At 43.6% G+C, this 23,018-nt stretch overlaps 1 protein-coding gene across 1 annotated transcript in view; it reads left to right on the top strand.

Moving 5' to 3' along the window:
- LOC130331910 (transcription factor Sox-6-like) overlaps nt 1-23,018 on the top strand; it is a gene marked incomplete in the record, with an annotated part of 403,713 nt that overhangs the window by 137,011 nt on the left and 243,684 nt on the right. The window contains 1 exon segment of the mRNA XM_056553725.1: nt 2,586-2,704. Within this exon segment, the coding sequence (XP_056409700.1) occupies nt 2,628-2,704 (77 nt within the window).

Raw genomic sequence — 23,018 nt, 5'->3', positions numbered from 1 at the left:
CTTATCGCTCTGGTGTTTGCTCTCTTACCGCTCTGGTGTTTGCGCTCTTACCGCTCTGGTGTTTGCTCTCTTACCGCTCTGGTGTTTGCTCTCTTACCGCTCTGGTGTTGCTCTCTTACCGCTCTGGTGTTGCTCTCTTACCGCTCTGGTGTTGCTCTCTTACCGCTCTGGTGTGGCTCTCTTACCGCTCTGGTGTTTGCTCTCTTACCGCTCATTCAGTCAATGGACAAACCCCCTGAGTCGATAGAACATGGTGTGGTGTTTGCGCCGGTGCAGATGTCGGGAGAGCGGAGAACACGTTTATTTTGGTCTCCCCACCAGCGATGACCTCACTGAGGACTGGGCTGGAGATCCCAGCGATGGCTTCCGTCCTTTCATATTTGTATAGCGCGATCTCCCGAGTCTTCCTGGCGCGCACAGAATCGGCTCTTTATTGTAGACAATGATACTTCTTCTGGCTTGTCTTTCACTCAGAGTCTCTTATTGTATCTCTTTTCTCTAAGACGAGTGCGATATTTTGCCGCTGGCGTCCGCTTCCATTCATCCTGGCAGCGGTTAACCCCTTGGCGGCCGGAGTCTGGGCTGTGGCGCTGCAGGGGTTAATGGTCAGTGTGGGAGAATCGGAGTGGTGTTTGTGGAGCGCCCCCGTCTATACAACGCAGGGGATTGGCCCTCAATGCTGCTTTTGTTTACTGTTTTCCTAAAAGGGGCCCCACTATATTTCATCTGTCAAACTTGCTTTTCTTTTTTTCGACAATGCCCGATTGTTTCCACCAAAGGGGGAGAAAAGCTGCAGGTTCCACAGACAGGAGAATTCTGTATTATATTTTCCTGCCAAATTCCGATCTCTGTTTTCCTTCCCTTGAGCTCACAAAGGACTCATAACTTACTGTCAAGTGTGAGAGTAGCCACAATGCCCCAGTGTTACTCAGGACCCAGACTCTCCCCGTGGCATCATGCTCCGACGCTCAGTGAGTCCTGGAGCAGCAGGGGGGACACAACACCGGGGTTCTAGGGGCCTACTCTGAGCTCCTGCGGTGAAGATCGGGGTACCCAGGGGTCTGAGAACAAGGGGAACATGCTGGAATCTGACAACCCTCTGAGGCCAGGATATAGAGGTATATGGAGGGGGGTGGGGGACTGCATAGAATACTAAGAGATCTAGGATAAAGGGTTAACTGGGGGCTAATCTACCCTTCAGGCTGATGACATTGGGGTACAATAGGCCCTGCATTGCTCTCTACATATGGCCCATTGGGGTTCACTTGGGTCCTGCACTACTATCTATACCAAAAACATTGGGGTGTGCTAGAGTACTGCACTGCTATCTAGAGCAAGAACATTGGGGTGTACTAGGGTCCTGCACTACTTTCTATTCCAAATATATTGAGTGCACTAGATCCATGCACTGCAGAAAATTGGTACATTAGGATCCTACACAGCAAACCATTGTGCACACTAGGGTCATACACTGCAGAACATTGGGGTACACTAGAGCCATAGACTGCAGAACATTGGGGTACACTAGGGCCATAGACTGCAGAACATTGGGGTACACCAGGGTCGTACATTACAGAACATTGGGGCACACTAGGGTCGTACATTACAGAACATTGGGGCACACTAGGGTCGTACACAGCAGAACATTGGGGCACACTAGGGTCGTACACAGCAGAACATTAGGGTAAACTAGAGTCATGCACTGCAGAACATTGGGGTACACTTGGGTCGTACATTACAGAACATTGGAGTACACTAGGGTCGTACACTGCAGAAAATTAGGGTACACTAGGGTCGTACATTACAGAACATTGGGGCACACTAGGCTCGTACACTACAGAACATTGGGGTACACTAGTGTCGTACACTGCAGAACATTAGGGTTCACTAGGGTCGTACATTACAGAACATTGGGGCACACTAGGCTCGTACACAGCAGAACAGTGGGGCACACTAGGGTCGTACACTGCAGAACATAAGGGTACACTAGGGTCGTACATTACAGAACATTGGGGCACACTAGGGTCGTACACAGCAGAACATTGGGGCACACTGGGGTCATACGCAGCAGAACATTAGGGTACACTTGGGTTGTGAACTACAGAACATTAAGGTACACTAGGGTCGTGAACTACAGAACATTGGGGTACACTTGGGTGGAACACAGCAGAACATTAGGGTACGCTAGGGTCGTGCATTACAGAACATTGGGGCACACTAGGGTCGTACACAGCAGAACATTGGGGCACACTAGGGTCGTACACAGCAGTACATTGGGGGCACACTAGGATCGTACACTGCAGAACATTGGGGTACACTAGGGCCATAGACTGCAGAACATTGGGGCACACTAGTGTCGTGAACTGCAGAACATTAGGGTACATTAGGGTCGTACATTACAGAACATTGTGGTACAATAGGGTCCTGCACTACTTCTAGATGCAGAGATTGAGACGCACTAGTGTGGTGTACTGTAGTCAGCTCAGGAGTTGACTGTATACCCTCTGTCCAGCAGGATGATGCTCTGACTGTATATCTGTCACATGACGCTTGGATGATTCTAACTGGCTGTGGTTTTTCGGCAGTGACATTGGCTCCTTGTGGCTTGGGACGGTGTGAGAATTGGTATGCCATCCAGCTCTGAAGTTCTGACTGGCGTCATAGCAGAACGCAGCTCCGAGCAGTGGAAGGACAGCTATCTAATGTAAGTCCTTGACCTGTGTGTGATGTGGGGACAGGACACATGTAACCAATCCAAGATGTGCAGACTGGGGGCAGCCGGTCACAGCCCGTCCAGGATCAGTGTGTTCCAAACGGCAATGACCTTGCTCCTGGGTCTATTGGTCTGGACGGTCAGATATTGCTCAGGACACAGTAGATGTGAGGGGACGGTCATAGGGGACCCCAATAAATAGCCCAGTATTGTCCCCCCCCTATAAAATGGCCCTATTTTGTCCCCCCTATAGAATGACACAGTATTGTCTCCCCCTATAGAATGACCCAGTATTGTCTCCCCCCCCAATAGAATCACCCAGTATTGTCTCCCCCTATAGAATCACCCAGTATTGTCTCCCCTATAGAATGACCCAGTATTGTCTCCCCTATAGAATGACCCAGTATTGTCTCCCCCCCAATAGAATGACCCAGTATTGTCTCCCCCCCAATAGAATGACCCAGTATTGTCTCCCCCCCAATAGAATGACCCAGTATTGTCTCCCCCCCCAATAGAATGACCCAGTATTGTCTCCCCCCCAATAGAATGACCCAGTATTGTCTCCCCCCCAATAGAATGACCCAGTATTGCCCCCTATAGAGTGACCCAGTAATGCCCCCTATAGAATGACCCGGTATTGGCGCCCCCTATAGAATGACCCGGCATTGGCGTCCCCTATAGAATGACCCGGTATTGGCGCCCCCTATAGAATGACCCGGTATTGTCTCCCCCTATAGAATGACCCGGTATTGTCTCCCCCTATAGAATGACCCGGTATTGTCTCCCCCTATAGAATGACCCGGTATGGTCTCCCCCTATAGAATGGCCCGGTATGGTCTCCCCCTATAGAATGGCCCGGTATGGTCTCCCCCTATAGAATGGCCCGGTATGGTCTCCCCCTATAGAATGGCCCAGTATGGTCTCCCCCTATAGAATGGCCCGGTATGGTCTCCCCCTATAGAATGGCCCGGTATGGTCTCCCCCTATAGAATGGCCCGGTATGGTCTCCCCCTATAGAATGGCCCGGTATGGTCTCCCCCTATAGAATGGCCCGGTATGGTCTCCCCCTATAGAATGGCCCGGTATGGTCTCCCCCTATAGAATGGCCCGGTATGGTCTCCCCCTATAGAATGGCCCGGTATGGTCTCCCCCTATAGAATGGCCCGGTATGGTCTCCCCCTATAGAATGGCCCGGTATGGTCTCCCCCCTATAGAATGGCCCGGTATGGTCTCCCCCCTATAGAATGGCCCGGTATGGTCTCCCCCCTATAGAATGGCCCGGTATGGTCTCCCTCTATAGAATGGCCCGGTATGGTCTCCCCCTATAGAATGGCCCGGAATGGTCTCCCCCCTATAGAATGGCCCGGAATGGTCTCCCCCCTATAGAATGGCCCGGTATGGTCTCCCCCCTATAGAATGGTCCGGTATGGTCTCCCCCCTATAGAATGGCCCGGTATTGTCTCCCCCCTATAGAATGGCCCGGTATTGTCTCCCCCCTATAGAATGGCCCGGTATTGTATCCCCCTATAGAATGGCCCGGTATGGTCTCCCCCCTATAGAATGGCCCGGTATTGTCTCCCCCTATAGAATGGCCCGGTATTGTCTCCGCCCCCCCCCCCCATAGAATGGCCCGGTATTGTCGTCCCCCGTCCTCCCCCCCATAGAATGGCCCGGTATTGTCGTCCCCCGTCCCCCCCCCCCATAGAATGGCCCGGTATTGTCGTCCCCCGTCCCCCCCCCCCATAGAATGGCCCCGGTATTGTCGTCCCCCGTCCCCCGTCCCCCCCCCCATAGAATGGCCCGGTATTGTCGTCTCCCCCCCCCCCCCCCCCTATAGAATGGCCCGGTATTGTCGTCTTCCCCCCCCTATAGAATGGCCCGGTATTGTCGTCTCCCCCCCCCCCCCCTATAGAATGACCCGGTATTGTCGTCTTCCCCCCCCCCCCCCCCTATAGAATGACCCGGTATTGTCGTCTTCCCCCCCCCCCCCCTATAGAATGACCCAGTATTGTCGTCTCCCCCCACCCCCCCCCCAATAGAATGACCCAGTATTGTCGTCTCCCCCCCCCCCCTATAGAATGACCCAGTATTTTCTGCAGAGATTATAGACTGTGGTCAGAGATTATGGACTGTGGTCAGAGATTATGGACTGTGGTCAGAGATTATGGACTGTGGTCAGAGATTATGGACTGTGGTCAGAGATTATAGACTGTGGTCAGAGATTATAGACTGTGGTCACTACAGAGATTATGGACTGTGGTCACTACAGAGATTATAGACTGTGGTCACTACAGAGATTATAGACTGTGGTCACTACAGAGATTATAGACTGTGGTCACTACAGAGATTATAGACTGTGGTCACTACAGAGATTATAGACTGTGGTCACTACAGAGATTATAGACTGTGGTCACTACAGAGATTATAGACTGTGGTCACTACAGAGATTATAGACTGTGGTCACTACAGAGATTATAGACTGTGGTCACTACAGAGATTATAGGGTTATGTGATCGTCATCGCCCTCAATTCTCCGCTCGCCCATCTTCCTGGTTGTAGTTTTCTCTTTTCCTCTTGTCTTCTGTCCAATTAGTGATTATTAGTTTATATTTAGCTGAGATTATTTTTAGGCGCTCGCTGGCGAGATTGATTTCCTGCTGAAATGTAGGACGATTTAATCAGATATTATTAAGTGGGGGAGGAGGGCAGGAATGGGAAGCGATTGGGGGGGGGGGTCAGTGCAGGAAGAAGGGGATCAGTGAGGGGGGCAGGAGGGGGGGGGTCGATCAACAGAGGGGAAGGGGGGGAGAGCAGGAAGGAGGGGGGCATAACAAAAGGCTGCAAAATTATTCTTCAGTTAAGTGGAAATACCTGTACCATAGGTCTCCAGCAGTCCTATGTAACACCACAGATCATTTAGCTGGAAAGGATATTGTCCTGGGATCAGTGTGTGGGCTCCAGGATCATCTCTATGATGGGTCCAGTGACAAGTCTGGGATGAGGTGGAGAGGACATTATCCTGGGATCAGTGTGTGGGCTCCAGGATCATCTCTATGATGGGTCCAGTCACATGTCTAGGGTGAGGTGGAGAGGACATTGTGCTTGGATCAGTGTGTGGTCTGCAGGATCATTTGTATGATGGGTCCAGTCACAGGTCTGGGGTGAGGTGGAGAGGACATTGTCATGGGATCCAGGATCATCTCTATGATGGGTCCAGTCACAGGTCTGGGGTGAGGTGGAGAGGACATTGTCCTGGGATCAGTGTGTGGGCTCCAGGATCATCTCTATGATGGATCCAGTCACAGATCTGGGGTGAGGTGGAGAGGACATTGTCCTGGGATCAGTGTGTGGGCTCCAGGATCATCTCTATGATGGGTCCAGTCACAGGTCTGGGATGAGGTGGAGAGGACAATGTCCTGGGATCAGTGTGTGGGCTCAGGATCATCTTTATGATTGGTCCAGTCACAGATCTGGAGTGAGGTGGAGAGGACATTGTCCTGGGATCAGTGTGTGGGCTCGAGGATCATCTCTATGATGGGTCCAGTCACAGGTCTGGGATGAGGTGGAGAGGACATTGTCCTGGGATCAGTGTGTGGGCTCCAGGATCATCTCTATGATGGGTCCAGTCACAGGTCTGGGATGAGGTGGAGAGGACATTGTGCTTGGATCAGTGTGTGGGCTCCAGGATCATCTCTATGATGGGTCCAGTCACAGGTCTGGGATGAGGTGGAGAGGACATTGTCCTGGGATCAGTGTGTGGGCTCCAGGATCATCTCTATGATGGGTCCAGTCACAGGTCTGGGATGAGGTGGAGAGGACATTGTCCTGGGATCAGTGTGTGGGCTCCAGGATCATCTCTATGATGGGTCCAGTCACAGGTCTGGGGTGAGGTGGAGAGGACATTGTCCTGGGATCAGTGTGTGGGCTGCAGTATCATCTCTATGATTGGTCCAGTCACAGGTCTGGGATGAGGTGGAGAGGACATTGTCCTGGGATCAGTGTGTGGGCTCCAGGATCATCTCTATAATGGGTCCAGTCACAGGTCTGGTATCAGGTGGAGAGGACAATGTCCAGGGATCAGTGTGTGGGCTCCAGGATCATCTCTATGATGGGTCCAGTCACAGGTCTGGAGTGAGGTGGAGAGGACATTGTCCTGGGATCAGTGTGTGGGCTCCAGGATCATCTCTATGATGGGTCCAGTCACAGGTCTGGAGTGAGGTGGAGAGGACATTGTCCTGGGATCAGTGTGTGGGCTCCGGACCAGTGTGTGGGCTCCAGGATCATCTCTATGATGGGTCCAGTCACAGGTCTGGGATGAGGTGGAGAGGACATTGTGCTTGGATCAGTGTGTGGGCTCCAGGCTCATCTCTATAATGGGTCCAGTCACAGGTCTGGGGTGAGGTGGAGAGGACATTGTCCTGGGATCAGTGTGTGGGCTCCAGGATCATCTCTATGATGGGTCCAGTCACAGATCTGGAGTGAGGTGGAGAGGACATTGTCCTGGGATCAGTGTGTGGGCTCCAGGATCATCTCTATGATGGGTCCAGTCACAGGTCTGGAGTGAGGTGGAGAGGACATTGTCCTGGGATCAGTGTGTGGGCTCCGGACCAGTGTGTGGGCTCCAGGATCATCTCTATGATGGGTCCAGTCACAGGTCTGGGATGAGGTGGAGAGGACATTGTGCTTGGATCAGTGTGTGGGCTCCAGGCTCATCTCTATAATGGGTCCAGTCACAGGTCTGGGGTGAGGTGGAGAGGACATTGTCCTGGGATCAGTGTGTGGGCTCCAGGATCATCTCTATGATGGGTCCAGTCACAGGTCTGGAGTGAGGTGGAGAGGACATTGTCCTGGGATCAGTGTGTGGGCTCGAGGATCATCTCTATGATGGGTCCAGTCACAGGTCTGGGATGAGGTGGAGAGGACATTGTCCTGGGATCAGTGTGTGGGCTCCAGGCTCATCTCTATGATGGGTCCAGTCACAGGTCTGGGATGAGGTGGAGAGGACATGATCCTGGAGCCCACACACTGATCCCAGGACAATGTCCTCTCCACCTCACCCCAGACCTGTGACTGGACCCATTATAGAGAGGACAATGTCCTCTCCACCTCATCCCAGACCTGTGACTGGACCCATCATAGAGATGATCCTGGAGCCCACACACTGATCCCAGGACAATCTCTATGATGGGTCCAGTCACAGGTCTGGGATGAGGTGGAGAGGACATTGTCCTGGGATCAGTGTGTGGGCTCCAGGATCATCTCTATAATGGGTCCAGTCACAGGTCTGGGGTGAGGTGGAGAGGACATTGTCCTGGGATCAGTGTGTGGGCTGCAGTATCATCTCTATAATGGGTCCAGTCACAGGTCTGGGGTGAGGTGGAGAGGACATTGTCCTGGGATCAGTGTGTGGGCTCCAGGATCATCTCTATAATGGGTCCAGTCACAGGTCTGGGGTGAGGTGGAGAGGACATTGTCCTGGGATCAGTGTGTGGGCTGCAGTATCATCTCTATAATGGGTCCAGTCACAGGTCTGGGGTGAGGTGGAGAGGACATTGTCCTGGGATCAGTCTTAGGATCCGGTGCACATGTTGGAGCAGGAATGTCGCTGTGTACGGACAATCTGATCCTCGTCTATATTTAGCCGACAATATTCTGTCCTATGGAGTTCGGGCCCTGGAATGTTCTGGCTGAGGATTGTTCCACCTGCTGAAAATGTTACATCACGCAACTTACTCCTTTCTCTCCAGCCTCACTCGCTCTCCACTCCAGCCACACTCGCTCTCCACTCCAGCCACACTCGCTCTCCACTCCAGCCGCACTCACTCTCCACTCCAGCCGCACTCACTCTCCACTCCAGCCGCACTCACTCTCCACTCCAGCCGCACTCACTCTCCACTCCAGCCGCACTCACTCTCCACTCCAGCCGCACTCACTCTCCACTCCAGCCGCATTCATACTCCACTCATACTCCATTGAATTGTATTATGGCCATGTTGGGGGTTGTATTGTTCTTCTATATATGAAGTATAATAGACCACTATTATGGTCCTGTGCAGAGGTGGGTCATGTTGGGGGTAGTAGTACTCTTTGTCTGCTCAGAGCATCCTATAGTAAATCTATCTCTCCGGTTGCTGTCTTCCTTGCAGTATTGTATATGTCGCAGTTTCCCCGGTTTCTCGCAGTAGTGTATATGTTATCTCCCTGGTTCCTCGTGGTAGTGTATATGTCACAGTTTCCCCGGTTCCTCGCTGTATTGTATATGTCGCAGTTTCCCTCGGTTCCTCGCGGTAGTGTATATGTTGTTTCCCTGGTTCCTCGCGGTAGTGTATATGTCACAGTTTATCCAGTTCCTCGCAGTAGTATATACGTCGCAGTTTCCCCGGTTCCTTGCGGTATTGTATATGTTGTTTCCCTGGTTTACTCACGGTATTGTATATGTTGTTTCCCTGGTTCTTCGCGGTATTGTATATGTTGTTTCCCTGGTTCCTCGCGGTAGTGTATACGTCGCAGTTTCCCCGGTTCCTCGGGGTATTGTATATGTTGTTTCCCTGGTTCCTCACGGTAGTGTATACGTTGTTTCCCTGGTTCCTTGCGGTAGTGTATATGTCACCGTTTATCCAGTTCCTCACGGCAGTGTATACGTCACAGTTTCCCCGGTTCCTCGCAGTAGTGTATATGTTGTCTCCCTGGTTCCTTGTGGTAGTGTAAATGTTGCCGTTTCTCGCGGTAGTGTATATGTCGCAGTTTCCCTCGGTTCCATGCAGTATTGTATATGTTGTTTCCCTGGTTCCTCACGGCAGTGTATATGTCACAGTTTCCCCGGTTCCTCGCTGTATTGTATATGTTGTTTCCCTGGTTCCTCGCGGTAGTGTATATGTCACAGTTTATCCAGTTCCTCACGGCAGTGTATACGTCACAGTTTCCCCGGTTCCTCGCGGTAGTGTATATGTTGTTTCCCCGGTTCCTCGCGGTAGTGTATATGTTGTTTCCCTGGTTCCTCGCGGTAGTGTATATGTTGCAGTTCCCCCGGTTCCTCGCGGTAGTGTATATGTTGCAGTTCCCCCGGTTCCTCGCGGTAGTGTATATGTTGCAGTTTCCCCGGTTCCTCGCGGTAGTGTATATGTCACAGTTTCCCCGGTTCCTCGCGGTAGTGTATATGTCACAGTTTCCCCGGTTCCTCGCGGTAGTGTATATGTTGCAGTTCCCCCGGTTCCTTGCGGTAGTGTATGTCACAGTTTCCCCGGTTTCTCGCGGTAGTGTATATGTCACAGTTTCCACGGTTCCTCGCGGTAATGTATATGTCACAGTTACCCCGGTTCCTCGCGGTAGTGTTTATGTCGCCCGGTTCCTTGTTGCCTTCATTCTCGGTATAAACCCTTCACCCAGTTATGCAGAAAATGTCTGTAGAAACCTGTCAGCGCAATCAGTATTGTAGTTGGCGCCGGCCCAGCATCTATAGAGCAGAGAATGCTGGGAGATGTCCAGCCCTGACCGGACGACAGACGACGGTATTATGTTTTTATCGCCCCAAAAATAGCTGCAGGGAGTAGACGGCCGTCAGCAATAAAACCGCAACAAAGCGTTAACAGTTTTGTGTCAGGATATTGTCCCTCTTTAAAATAAGAAATCAGTAAGGCTGTGTAATATAATTCTGTAATAGTGCTGCCATAAAGTGCTGCAATATAATGCTATAATAGTGCTGCAATATAATGCTGTAATAGTGCTGCAATATGATGCTGTAATAGTGCTGCCATACAGTGCTGCAATATAATGCTGCAATAGTGCTGCAATATGATGCTGTAATAGTGCTGCAATATGATGCTGTAATAGTGCTGCAATATAATACTGTAATAGTGCTGTCATACAGTGCTGCAACATAATGCTATAATAGTGCTGCAACATAATGCTATAATAGTGCTGCAACATAATGCTGTAATAGTGCTGCAATATAATGCTATAATAGGGCTGCCATACAGTTCTGTAGAATAGTGTTGCAATATAATGCTATAATAGTGTGGCAATATAATGCTGTAATAGTGCTGCCATACAGTGCTGTGATTTAATGCTTCTTGATAATGCGGTGATATAGTGCTTTAATATAATGCTGCCATATCATTTTGTGATATAGTGCTGTAATCGAATTCTGCCATATAATGCTGAAGTATAGTGCTGTGATATAATGCTATAATAAAGTGCTGCCATATGATGCTGTAAGAAATCACTGCACTATAATGCTGTAATATGATGCTGTAAGATAATGCTGCAATATAATGCTGTAATTGTGGTGCCATATAATGCTCTCATATAATTCTGTAACAGTGCTGCCATGTAGTGCATTAATATGTTGTAATATATCATTACGAAATAGTGCTGTAATATAATTCTGTAACAGAAGTCTACAATATAGTGCTGTAAAATAATGCTATAAGCTAACATTGGGCTATAGTGCTGCCATATAGTGTTGTAATATTATGATGTAGTACAGTGCTGTAATATGGTTCTGTAATATAATGCTGTAATAACATACTGCAATATAATACTGTAGCAGTGAGTGCTTCAATATAGTGCTGTAATATGGTTCTGTAATATAACGCTGTAATAACATACTGTAGCAGTGCTTCAATATAGTGCTGTAATATAATGCTGTAATATAGTGCTGTGATATACTTTAATATAAAGCTGCGATACAATGCGGTAGCATAGTGCTTGGCTTTATAGTGCTGTAATATAACTAATATAGTGCTGTAATATAATGCTGTAATATACTTTAATATAAAGCTGCAATACAATGCTTTAGCTAGTGCTTTGCTATATAGTGCTGTAATATGCTGTAATATAGTGCTGTGATATTCCTTAATATAAAGCTGCGATGCAATGCTGTAGCATAGTGCTTTGCTATATAGTCCTGTAATATAATGCTGTAATATAGTGCTGTAATATAATGCTGTAATATACTTTAACATAAAGCTGCAATACAATGCTTTAGCTAGTGCTTTGCTATATAGTGCTGTAATATGCTGTAATAAGGTTCTGTAATATAATGCTTAATAACATGCTGCAATATAATGCTGTAGCAGTGCTTCAGTATAGTGCTGTAATATAATGCTTAATAACATGCTGCAATATAATGCTGTAGCAGTGCTTCAGTATAGTGCTGTAATATAATGCTTAATAACATGCTGCAATATAATGCTGTAGCAGTGCTTCAGTATAGTGCTGTAATATAATGCTTAATAACATGCTGCAATATAATGCTGTAGCAGTGCTTCAGTATAGTGCTGTAATATAATGCTGTAATAACATGCTGCAATATAATGCTGTAGCAGTGCTTCAGTATAGTGCTGTAATATAATGCTTAATAACATGCTGCAATATAATGTTGTAGCAGTGCTTCAGTATAGTGCTGTAATATAATGCTTAATAACATGCTGCAATATAATGTTGTAGCAGTGCTTCAGTATAGTGCTGTAATATAATGCTTAATAACATGCTGCAATATAATGCTGTAGCAGTGCTTCAGTATAGTGCTGTAATATAATGCATAATAACATGCTGCAATATAATGTTGTAGCAGTGCTTCAGTATAGTGCTGTAATATAATGCTGTAATATGACTTGATTTATATGGCTATGACAGTGCGGGTCATTCTTGGATTTTCATGGATGCTGATTATATTGTGTATTATACAGGTGATGGATTGTGTTATATCCATTGAGGTTTTCTATATTTGGTATTACATTATATAATTTTTATATTATACTACCGTATGTTATACTATATTGTTGTGCCTTCTATTACTTTACATTATATTACTCCACTTTATATTATTGTATGCTATATAGCACTACTTTATGTTATTGTAGGTTATATTACTTTATATTAAACGACCTTATATTATTGTGGATATGACACTATTTTATATTATATTACTTTATATTAGACTCCTTTATATTATTGGGCATTATATTACTTTATATTACACTATTTTATATTATATTACTTTATATTAGACTCCTTTATATTATTGGGCATTATTACTTTATATGACACTATTTTATATTATATTACTTTATATTAGACTCCTTTATATTATTGGGCATTATATTACTTTATATTACACTATTTTATATTATATTACTTTATATTAGACTCCTTTATATTATTGGGCATTATATTACTTTATATTACACTATTTTATATTACTTTATATTAGACTCCTTTATATTATTGGGCATTATATTACTTTATATTACACTATTTTATATTATATTACTTTATATTAGACTCCTTTATATTATTGGGCATTATATTACTTTATATTACACTATTTTATATTATATTACTTTATATTAGACTCCTTTATATTATTGGGCATTATATTACTTTATATTACACTATTTTATATTACTTTATATTAGACTCCTTTATATTATTGGGCATTATATTACTTTATATGACACTATTTTATATTATATTACTTTATATTAGACTCCTTTATATTATTGGGCATTATATTACTTTATATGACACTATTTTATATTATATTACTTTATATTAGACTCCTTTATATTATTGGGCATTATTACTTTATATTACACTATTTTATATTATATTACTTTATATTAGACTCCTTTATATTATTGGGCATTATATTACTTTATATTACACTATTTTATATGATTGTATGTTATACTACACTACTTTATAGTAAGCAAACACAGATTCTCAGCTCTCTCCCTTGTAGCCCAAGCGCTCGGACAGGTGTGGGCTACGCCTGAAGCTTGTAGACAATAGAAGAAATGAATGTCCAGCGCAGGTTGGTGAAGAACGGAGCAATTTATTGCAAAATGTCACCTCGGTACAAGGACATAGTGGACAATTTTGACGCGTTTCGACCCTACAACTGGGCCTTAGTCATACAATTTACAGCAAAATGTTCAAGCCTTAAATGGGCGCTGTCAGATACAAAAACTTTTGCTATGTTGTAAAGCTTGTATAACCAATAGGCTTTGCATTTGCTTTCATTAGAACATTTTCAGTATTTCGTACAAACGACTGCCCCCCCCCCCCCTGCCTGCTTGGACACATACTAGTCCTGCTGTGTCCATGCATCATCACCTATGTCATGGACACACTTCCTTGATTGACAGCTCCCACTGTCAGCTTGTGTCCAGCTACTGTCAGTGAGGACATGCTGGGAGTTGTAGTTCTGCTAATGCTAGGGGAGATGTGAGCGGACAGCACACTGAGGGAGGGGGCGGAGACCTGCACAGTGAGGCCACACCCCCTCCCTTTGAGAAATTCAGACTAGTGAGCTAAATTAAAAGTGTAATAAAAAAATAAATAAAGGTGCTAGACACATAAAAATGAGATGTACATGGTCAGGATTAGGTGCTGAGTGATCTATCAAAAATGTGCTGGATCTGACGGGTACGATATAAATAAGAGGACAAAAATTACCTGGACCTCCCCATAGGGGCGGTGCATCCTGACGTATGTCCTCCTCCCCAATTGCACAAGGGAATCATGGCTACAAATGAGGGACCTGATACCTCTGTGCAACAAAGGGGTGACATAAATAACGTGAAAAATAGTGAAAAACATCACGGCCATGTAACAAAAAACATATAGTAAAAATGTTTGCATACATTTATTAATCAAAACTGATCACAACATAAAACATAGATATATTAGTAGAAGAAGGAGGTGGAAGCAGCACTTCCTGACAATCAATAAGCCGGTGCTCGCAGGGGTCCCGGCCCAATGTAGATACGAAGTAGAGAGGCGACTGCAGCACACAAATTCAGTGCAAAAATTAGTGTTTCTTTATTCCATGAACAAGAGCGACGTTTCGGTGTCCTCACAATAGCTTGAGGATGGTGTTCCGAGGACACCGAAACGTCGCTCTTGTTCATGGAATAAAGAAACACTCATTTTTGCACTGAATTTGTGTGCTGCAGTCGCCTCTCTACTTTGTGTGTGTGTGTGTATATATATATATATATATATATATATATATATATATATATATATATGTTATGATTGATAAAAAAAAAAGTCCATGGCAGATGGATTGAGCACACAAGGACTGTCAATACAAATCCAAAGGTGTGCAAAAGCCATTTCCCATTCAGCTAGCTTGTAAAAACACAGGGACTGAAGACTATGACCCTCATTTACTATTGCAAACTGGTTGTGCGCCAGATTCTGTTAGCGCCAGAATTGAAAAAACCCTGACTAACTCTCCATTTTGCTAGGAAAACACGAAAAAGGGGCGTGACTGTCGGGGAAAGGGGGTGTGGTCACCGAAAAGGGGGTGTTCCCGACATTTTCACAAAAACCCAACAAATTTACTAAGGTTTCCACAGAAAATGTCGTGGAGGAAAACCCGACAGATCAGAATATGTGTTAAAAAAAAAAAAAAAAGAAAATGTCGGGAAAAGTGGAAATTGTCGGGAAACCTTAGTAAATACAGTGGAAAAAAAATTGTAAGGAATTAAAACCCACAAAGAAACCTCCACAAGAGTCTTAGTAAATAAGGGCCGATGAGTATATGTTGAATATGTATAATATAATATGCTACTTATGTGAAATGGCAAAGAGAGGGCAAGAACGAGAGCTACACTACTTTATATTAGTGTACTTTATATTACACTACTTTATATTATTGTACTTTATATTACACTACTTTATATTATTGTACTTTATATTACACTACTTTATATTATTGTACTTTATATTACACTACTTTATATTATTGTACTTTATATTACACTACTTTATATTATTGTACTTTATATTACACTACTTTATATTAGTGTACTTTATATTACACTACTTTATATTAGTGTACTTTATATTACACTACTTTATATTAGTGTACTTTATATTACACTACTTTATATTATTGTACTTTATATTACACTACTTTATATTATTGTACTTTATATTACACTACTTTATATTATTGTACTTTATATTACACTACTTTATATTAGTGTACTTTATATTACACTACTTTATATTAGTGTACTTTATATTACACTACTTTATATTAGTGTACTTTATATTACACTACTTTATATTAGTGTACTTTATATTACACTACTTTATATTAGTGTACTTTATATTACACTACTTTATATTAGTGTACTTTATATTACACTACTTTATATTATTGTACTTTATATTACACTACTTTATATTATTGTACTTTATATTACACTACTTTATATTAGTGTACTTTATATTACACTACTTTATATTAGTGTACTTTATATTACACTACTTTATATTAGTGTACTTTATATTACACTACTTTATATTATTGTACTTTATATTACACTACTTTATATTATTGTACTTTATATTACACTACTTTATATTAGTGTACTTTATATTACACTACTTTATATTAGTGTACTTTATATTACACTACTTTATATTAGTGTACTTTATATTACACTACTTTATATTATTGTACTTTATATTACACTACTTTATATTATTGTACTTTATATTACACTACTTTATATTAGTGTACTTTATATTACACTACTTTATATTAGTGTACTTTATATTACACTACTTTATATTATTGTACTTTATATTACACTACTTTATATTAGTGTACTTTATATTACACTACTTTATATTAGTGTACTTTATATTACACTACTTTATATTAGTGTACTTTATATTACACTACTTTATATTAGTGTACTTTATATTACACTACTTTATATTAGTGTACTTTATATTACACTACTTTATATTAGTGTACTTTATATTACACTACTTTATATTAGTGTACTTTATATTACACTACTTTATATTATTGTACTCTATATTACACTACTTTATAGTATTGTACTTTATATTACACTACTTTATAGGATTGTACTTTATATTACACTACTTTATATTAGTGTACTTTATATTACACTACTTTATATTAGTGTACTTTATATTACACTACTTTATATTAGTGTACTTTATATTACACTACTTTATATTATTGTACTTTATATTACACTACTTTATATTAGTGTACTTTATATTACACTACTTTATATTAGTGTACTTTATATTACACTACTTTATATTAGTGTACTTTATATTACACTACTTTATATTAGTGTACTTTATATTACACTACTTTATATTAGTGTACTTTATATTACACTACTCTATATTATTGTACTTTATATTACATTACTTTATATTATTGGGCATTACATTACACTACTTTATATTATTGTACTGTATATTACACTACTCTATATTATTGTACTGTATATTACATTACTTTATATTACACTACTTGATATTATTGCACTTTATATTACACTACTTGATATTATTGCGCTTTATATTACATTACTTGATATTATTGCGCTTTATATTACACTACTTGATATTATTGTACTTTATATTATTGGGCATTACATTACTTTATATTAAAATACATTATATTATGTTTTGTTATATCACTGTACCTTTTTGTTTTTACATTCTATTATACATAGCAACGTGTTGAATTACACTTCATTGTATTTATATTTATATTCTACAGTATTTTATACATAAATATATTTATATTGTTACATTATAATTTATTGTACACTTTTATATTCCAATATAATATATCATTATATATAGTAGTAAATTACACTACATTATATTATAATACATGTTGTATTACACTCCATTATTGTATATTCAATTACATTTTCTATGACATGATGTTGTTACTCATATGTTACATGATATTATTAGTGTAATAAGCGGGCCCTCTGGTCTTCGGCGCTCCCTCACGTCTGGGACACTCCGCAGCCATTTCAGCTCCGTGCGGCTCTTAGACCCAACTGGAAACATTGACATCATTGTGCTTTTTGTTGCAGTTTTTCCATTAGAACCCGAATATGGGGCAGAATAAGAGGTGTAATTTACGGTTCCTCCATCATGTTAATGAGGCGGTGGCGGAGTGATGTATTGTGTTACCTGTCAGCGCAAATCTATGTCCTGCACTTCCCTCCCGGTCGCACATTATTTATTGGAAAATGGCCTGAAAGGAATGTTTGTCCACAGGAGGCTGCACCTGGGCGCTGCGCGGCACAGCAGAGCGTTGTAGGGACCGCACACTGGACACGATTGTTGTTGTATTTTATTGGCTTTGATTCTAGTAAATGTGTCACTTTTGATAAGACTTCTAAGAAACGTCTTATTCCTCAAAGTCACCAGAATGTCTGCAGCAGATTACAGAGCGGTGACGTCAGGACACAACCACCCCTATATAATACGGATATTATAAAAGACACCTCCCTCCCCCCATTATTAAATCAGTCACATGGGAGATTCAGATATTCAGAGCTTCTCCCCATATAATCATTATCATACAGGTAGAGCTCCTCCCCCATAATCATTATCATACAGGTAGAGCTCCTCCCCCATAATCAATATCATACAGGTAGAGCTCCTCCCCCATAATCATTATCCAGGTAGAGCTCCTCCCCCATAATCATTGTCATCCAGGTAGAGCTCCTCCCCCATAATCATTATCCAGGTAGAGCTCCTCCCCCATAATCATTATCATACAGGTAGAGCTCATCCCCCTATAATCTTTGTCATCCAGGTAGAGCTCCTCCCCCTATAGTCATTGTCATACAGGTAGAACTCCTCCCCAATAATTATTGTCATACAGGTAGAGCTCCTCCCCATAATCATTATCATACAGGTAGAGCTCCTCCCCCATAATCATTGTCATATAGGTAGAGCTCCTCCCCATATAATCATTATCATACAGGTAGAGTTCATCCCCCCTATAATCATTGTCATACAGGTAGAGCTCCTCCCCCTATAATCATTGTCATACAGGTAGAGCTCCTCCCCGATAAGCATTGTCATACAGGTGGAGCTCCTCCCCCTGTAATCATTATCTTACAGGAAGAGCTCATCCCCCATAATCATACAGGTAGAGCTCCTCCCCAATAATCATTGTCATACAGGTAGAACTCCTCCCTCACCATTGTCATGCATGTAGAGCTCCTCCCCTATAATCATTGTCATACAGGTAGAGCTCCTCCCCTGTAATAATTGTCATATAGATAGAGCTCCTCTCACATACATAATCATTGTCATACAGGTAGCGCTCCTCCCTCATCATGGTCATGCATGTAGAGCTCCTCCCCTATAATCATTGTCATACAGGTAGAGCTCCTCCCCTGTAATAATTGTCATATAGGTAGAGCTCCTCTCACATAATCATTGTCATCGAGGTAGAGCTCCTCCCCCTATAATCATTATCATACAGGTAGAGCTCCTCCCCTGTAATCCATTGTCATACAAGTAGAGCTCCTCCCCATAATCATTGTCATCCAGGTAGAGCTCCTCCCCGTTATAATCATTGTCATACAGTTAGAGCTCCTCCCCATAATCATTGTCATCCAGGTAGAGCTCCTCCCCGTATAATCATTGTCATACAGGTAGAGCTCCTCCCCGTATAAGCATTGTCTTCCAGGTAGAGCTCCTCCCCTGTAATCATTGTCATACAGGTGGAGTTCATCCCCCTATAATCATTGTCATGAAGGTAGAGCTCCTTCCTTACAATCATTGTCATACAGGTAGAGCTCCTCCCCTACAATCATTGTCATCCAGGTAGAGCTCCTCCCTCATCATTGCCATCCAGGTAGAGCTCCTCCCTCATCATTATCATCCAGGTAGAGCTCCTCCCCGTATAATCATTGTCATCCAGGTAGAGCTCCTCCCCCTATAATCATTGTCATACAGGTAGAGCTCCTCCCCTACAATCATTGTCATCCAGGTAGAGCTCCTCCCTCATCATTGCCATCCAGGTAGAGCTCCTCCCTCATCATTATCATCCAGGTAGAGCTCCTCCCCGTATAATCATTGTCATCCAGGTAGAGCTCCTCCCCCTATAATCATTGTCATACAGGTAGAGCTCCTCCCCCATAATTGTTATACAGGTAGAGCTCCTCCCCCTATAATCATTGTCTTCCAGGTAGAGCTCCTCCCCTGTAATCATTGTCATACAGGTAGAGTTCATCATCCTATAATCATTGTCATACAGGTAGAGCTCCTCCCCCATAATCAATGTCATACAGGTAGAGCTCCTCACCCATAATCACTGTCATACAGGTAGAGCTCCTCCCCCTATAATCATTGTCATACAGGTAGACCTCCTCCCCATAATCATTGTCATACAGGTAGAGCTCCTCCCCCATAATCATTGTCATACAGGTAGAGCTCCTCCCCCATAATCATTGTCATACAGGTAGACCTCCTCCCCCATAATCATTGTCATACAGGTAGAGCTCCTCCCCCATAATCATTGTCATACAGTTAGACCTCCTCCCTCATAATCATTGTCATCCAGGCAGAACTCCTCCCCTTACAATCATTATCATACAGGTAGACCTCCTCCCCCATAATCGTCATACAGGTAGAGCTCCCCACCCATAATTATTGTCATACAGGTAGAGCTCCCCACCCATAATTATTGTCATACAGGTAGAGCTCCTCACCCATAATCATTGTCATACAGGTAGAGCTCCTCACCCATAATCATTGTCATACAGGTAGAGCTCCTCCCCTATAATCATTGTCATACAGGTAGAGCTCCTCCCCCATAATCATTGTCATACAGGTAAAGCTCCTCCCCCATAATCATTGTCATACAGGTAGAGCTACTCCCTCATAATCATTGTCATCCAGGTAGACCTCCTCCCCCCCATAGTCATTGTCATACAGGTAGAGCTCCTCCCTCATCATTGCCATCCAGGTAGAGCTCCTCCCTCATTGTCATCCAGGTAGAGCTCCTCCCCGTATAATCATTGTCATCCAGGTAGAGCTCCTCCCCCTATAATCATTGTCATACAGGTAGAGCTCCTCCCCGTATAATCATTGTCATACAGGTAGAGCTCCTCCCCCATAATTGTTATACAGGTAGAGCTCCTTCCCCTATAATCATTGTCTTCCAGGTAGAGCTCCTCCCCTGTAATCATTGTCATACAGGTAGAGTTCATCATCCTATAATCATTGTCATACAGGTAGAGCTCCTCCCCCATAATCATTGTCATACAGGTAGAGCTCCTCACCCATAATCACTGTCATACAGGTAGAGCTCCTCCCCCTATAATCATTGTCATACAGGTAGAGCTCCTCCCCCATAATCATTGTCATACAGGTAGAGCTCCTCCTCCATAATCATTATACAGGTAGAGCTCCTCCCCCATAATCATTGTCATCCAGGTAGACCTCCTCCCCCATAATCATTGTCATACAGGTAGACCTCCTCCCCCTATAATCATTGTCATCCAGGTAGAGCTCCTCCCCTGTAATCCATTGTCATACAGTTAGAGCTCCTCCCCGTATAATTATTGTCATACAGGTAGAGCTCCTCCCCGTATAAGCATTGTCTTCCAGGTAGAGCTCCTCCCCTGTAATCATTGTCATACAGGTAGAGCTCCTCCCCTGTAATCATTGTCATACAGGTAGAGCTCCTCCCCTACAATCATTGTCATCCAGGTAGAGCTCCTCCCTCATCATTGCCATCCAGGTAGAGCTCCTCCCTCATCATTATCATCCAGGTAGAGCTCCTCCCTGTATAATCATTGTCATACAGGTAGACCTCCTCCCCCTATAATCATGGTCATCCAGGTAGACCTCCTCCCTCATAATCATTGTCATACAGGTAGAGCTCCTCCCCCATAATCATTGTCATACAGGTAGAGCTCCTCCAGAGAGACTACAACTCACTTGTGTGATCACGAGTTGTGTCCTGGTCACGTGTATAACTGTTGATTTCCGGTTTCGTCCTCTCGGGGTCCTCCCAGGTCTTCATCCTTAGACCAGTATTGGTAGTAAGGACACCGCTTTTTTCCCTGTTTTAGCTTTCGTATGTTTTTGCTACATTCACGGCTCTCTGTAGACTCCCCTATCCAGGGTGATCGAAAGGGATTGACAAGGCCGAATCCAGATGGACAACGTTCGGAGAACTCAATAGAAGAACAGAAATCCGGTCCGGGGGCCAAAGAACGCCGATCTGGTCACATTATCGGCAAAGAAAAGGCAACGTCAGCCAATCAGATAGAGTGGGCCTTCCTCAGGTTGTAGGTTATCTCAAGGGTCAAAACGTGGCCCCACGATGTCATAAAGAAGAGAAGATTATTTGGCTCCTGGACTGTATTTCTTCTATCCAGGTTAAGTCTCTTGTCTGTGGAAATATCCACCAGCAGCAAAACAGTTAATGAAAAAATAATGGAATTTAAAGAAAAAAGGGCCCGGGAAGTGGCGATTGTGGAGTCTACAAAGCCGCCTGTGATTCTCTTTCTTGCAGATAATGGGACGAGGCGTTAAATAATGGATACCTCCCTTAAGAGTCCCTACAAATTATTTTCAGGAACAATCTTTCATGCGCTCGGTGTTCATTGGAGCAGCCGCGTTGTCTTTCTTTTCCCGCCTTTTAGCGGAGATGTTCCACATAATCATTGTGACTTGTGGCGCAGTCACTTAACATTCACTCACGGCCGCGCTGTAAATTATGGAGTGAGATTGACGGCAGCGGATCTGGGAGATGTGAAGTCTCGTCTGTAACTCTATTCCTGAGAGATGTTGTGTCCTTAAAAACATGAAAGGCGTTAACACTGCGCACATCTCCGCCACCAGCCGCCATTGTTATCCCCACTGTCTCCGCTCTCGTTTCACTGACTGCTCGGGATACAAGGGGATTTGTTTAATTCATCAGAACAAGTTGTTTCTGTAGATGACCCCGATAATATGTCACAGATACAAATGGCGCAGCGACACGTCCGGTCACAAGGAGATGGCGCGCCCACCGTGGCTGCACTTGCAGTGAGCAACAATTATTGTGAATTGGCGTTAAATGCGTGACCGCAGAAGATTATAGAGTGTTTCTGAAGTAGAACTGGGCGCCATGATCCTAAACAGGGGCAAAGTTGGCTACTACTTGGTGGTCTGGGTAGAAGTTGATACCTGGGGGTCTAGGGTAGAAGAGCTTAAAACCTGGTGGTCTAGGGTAGAAGAAGGGGTTAACGCCTGGTGGTATAGGGTAAAAGAAGGGGTTAACACCTGTGGTCTAGGGTAAAAGAAGGGGTTAACACCGGGTGGTCTGTGGTATATTCAGGGTTGGTCCCTGTGGGTCTGGGGTATATTTGGGGGTGTATTCCTGGTCATCTGGGGTATATATTGGGGTTGACTTCACGTGGTCTGGGGTATATATTGGGGTTGACTTCACGTGGTCTGGGGTATATATTGGGGTTGACTT

Source organism: Hyla sarda, unplaced genomic scaffold (assembly GCF_029499605.1).
Source record: "Hyla sarda isolate aHylSar1 unplaced genomic scaffold, aHylSar1.hap1 scaffold_36, whole genome shotgun sequence".
NCBI classification, from domain to species: domain Eukaryota; kingdom Metazoa; phylum Chordata; class Amphibia; order Anura; family Hylidae; genus Hyla; species Hyla sarda.
The sequence above is the reverse complement of the archived record's forward strand: the minus strand, read 5'-3'. Positions and strand labels throughout refer to the sequence as shown.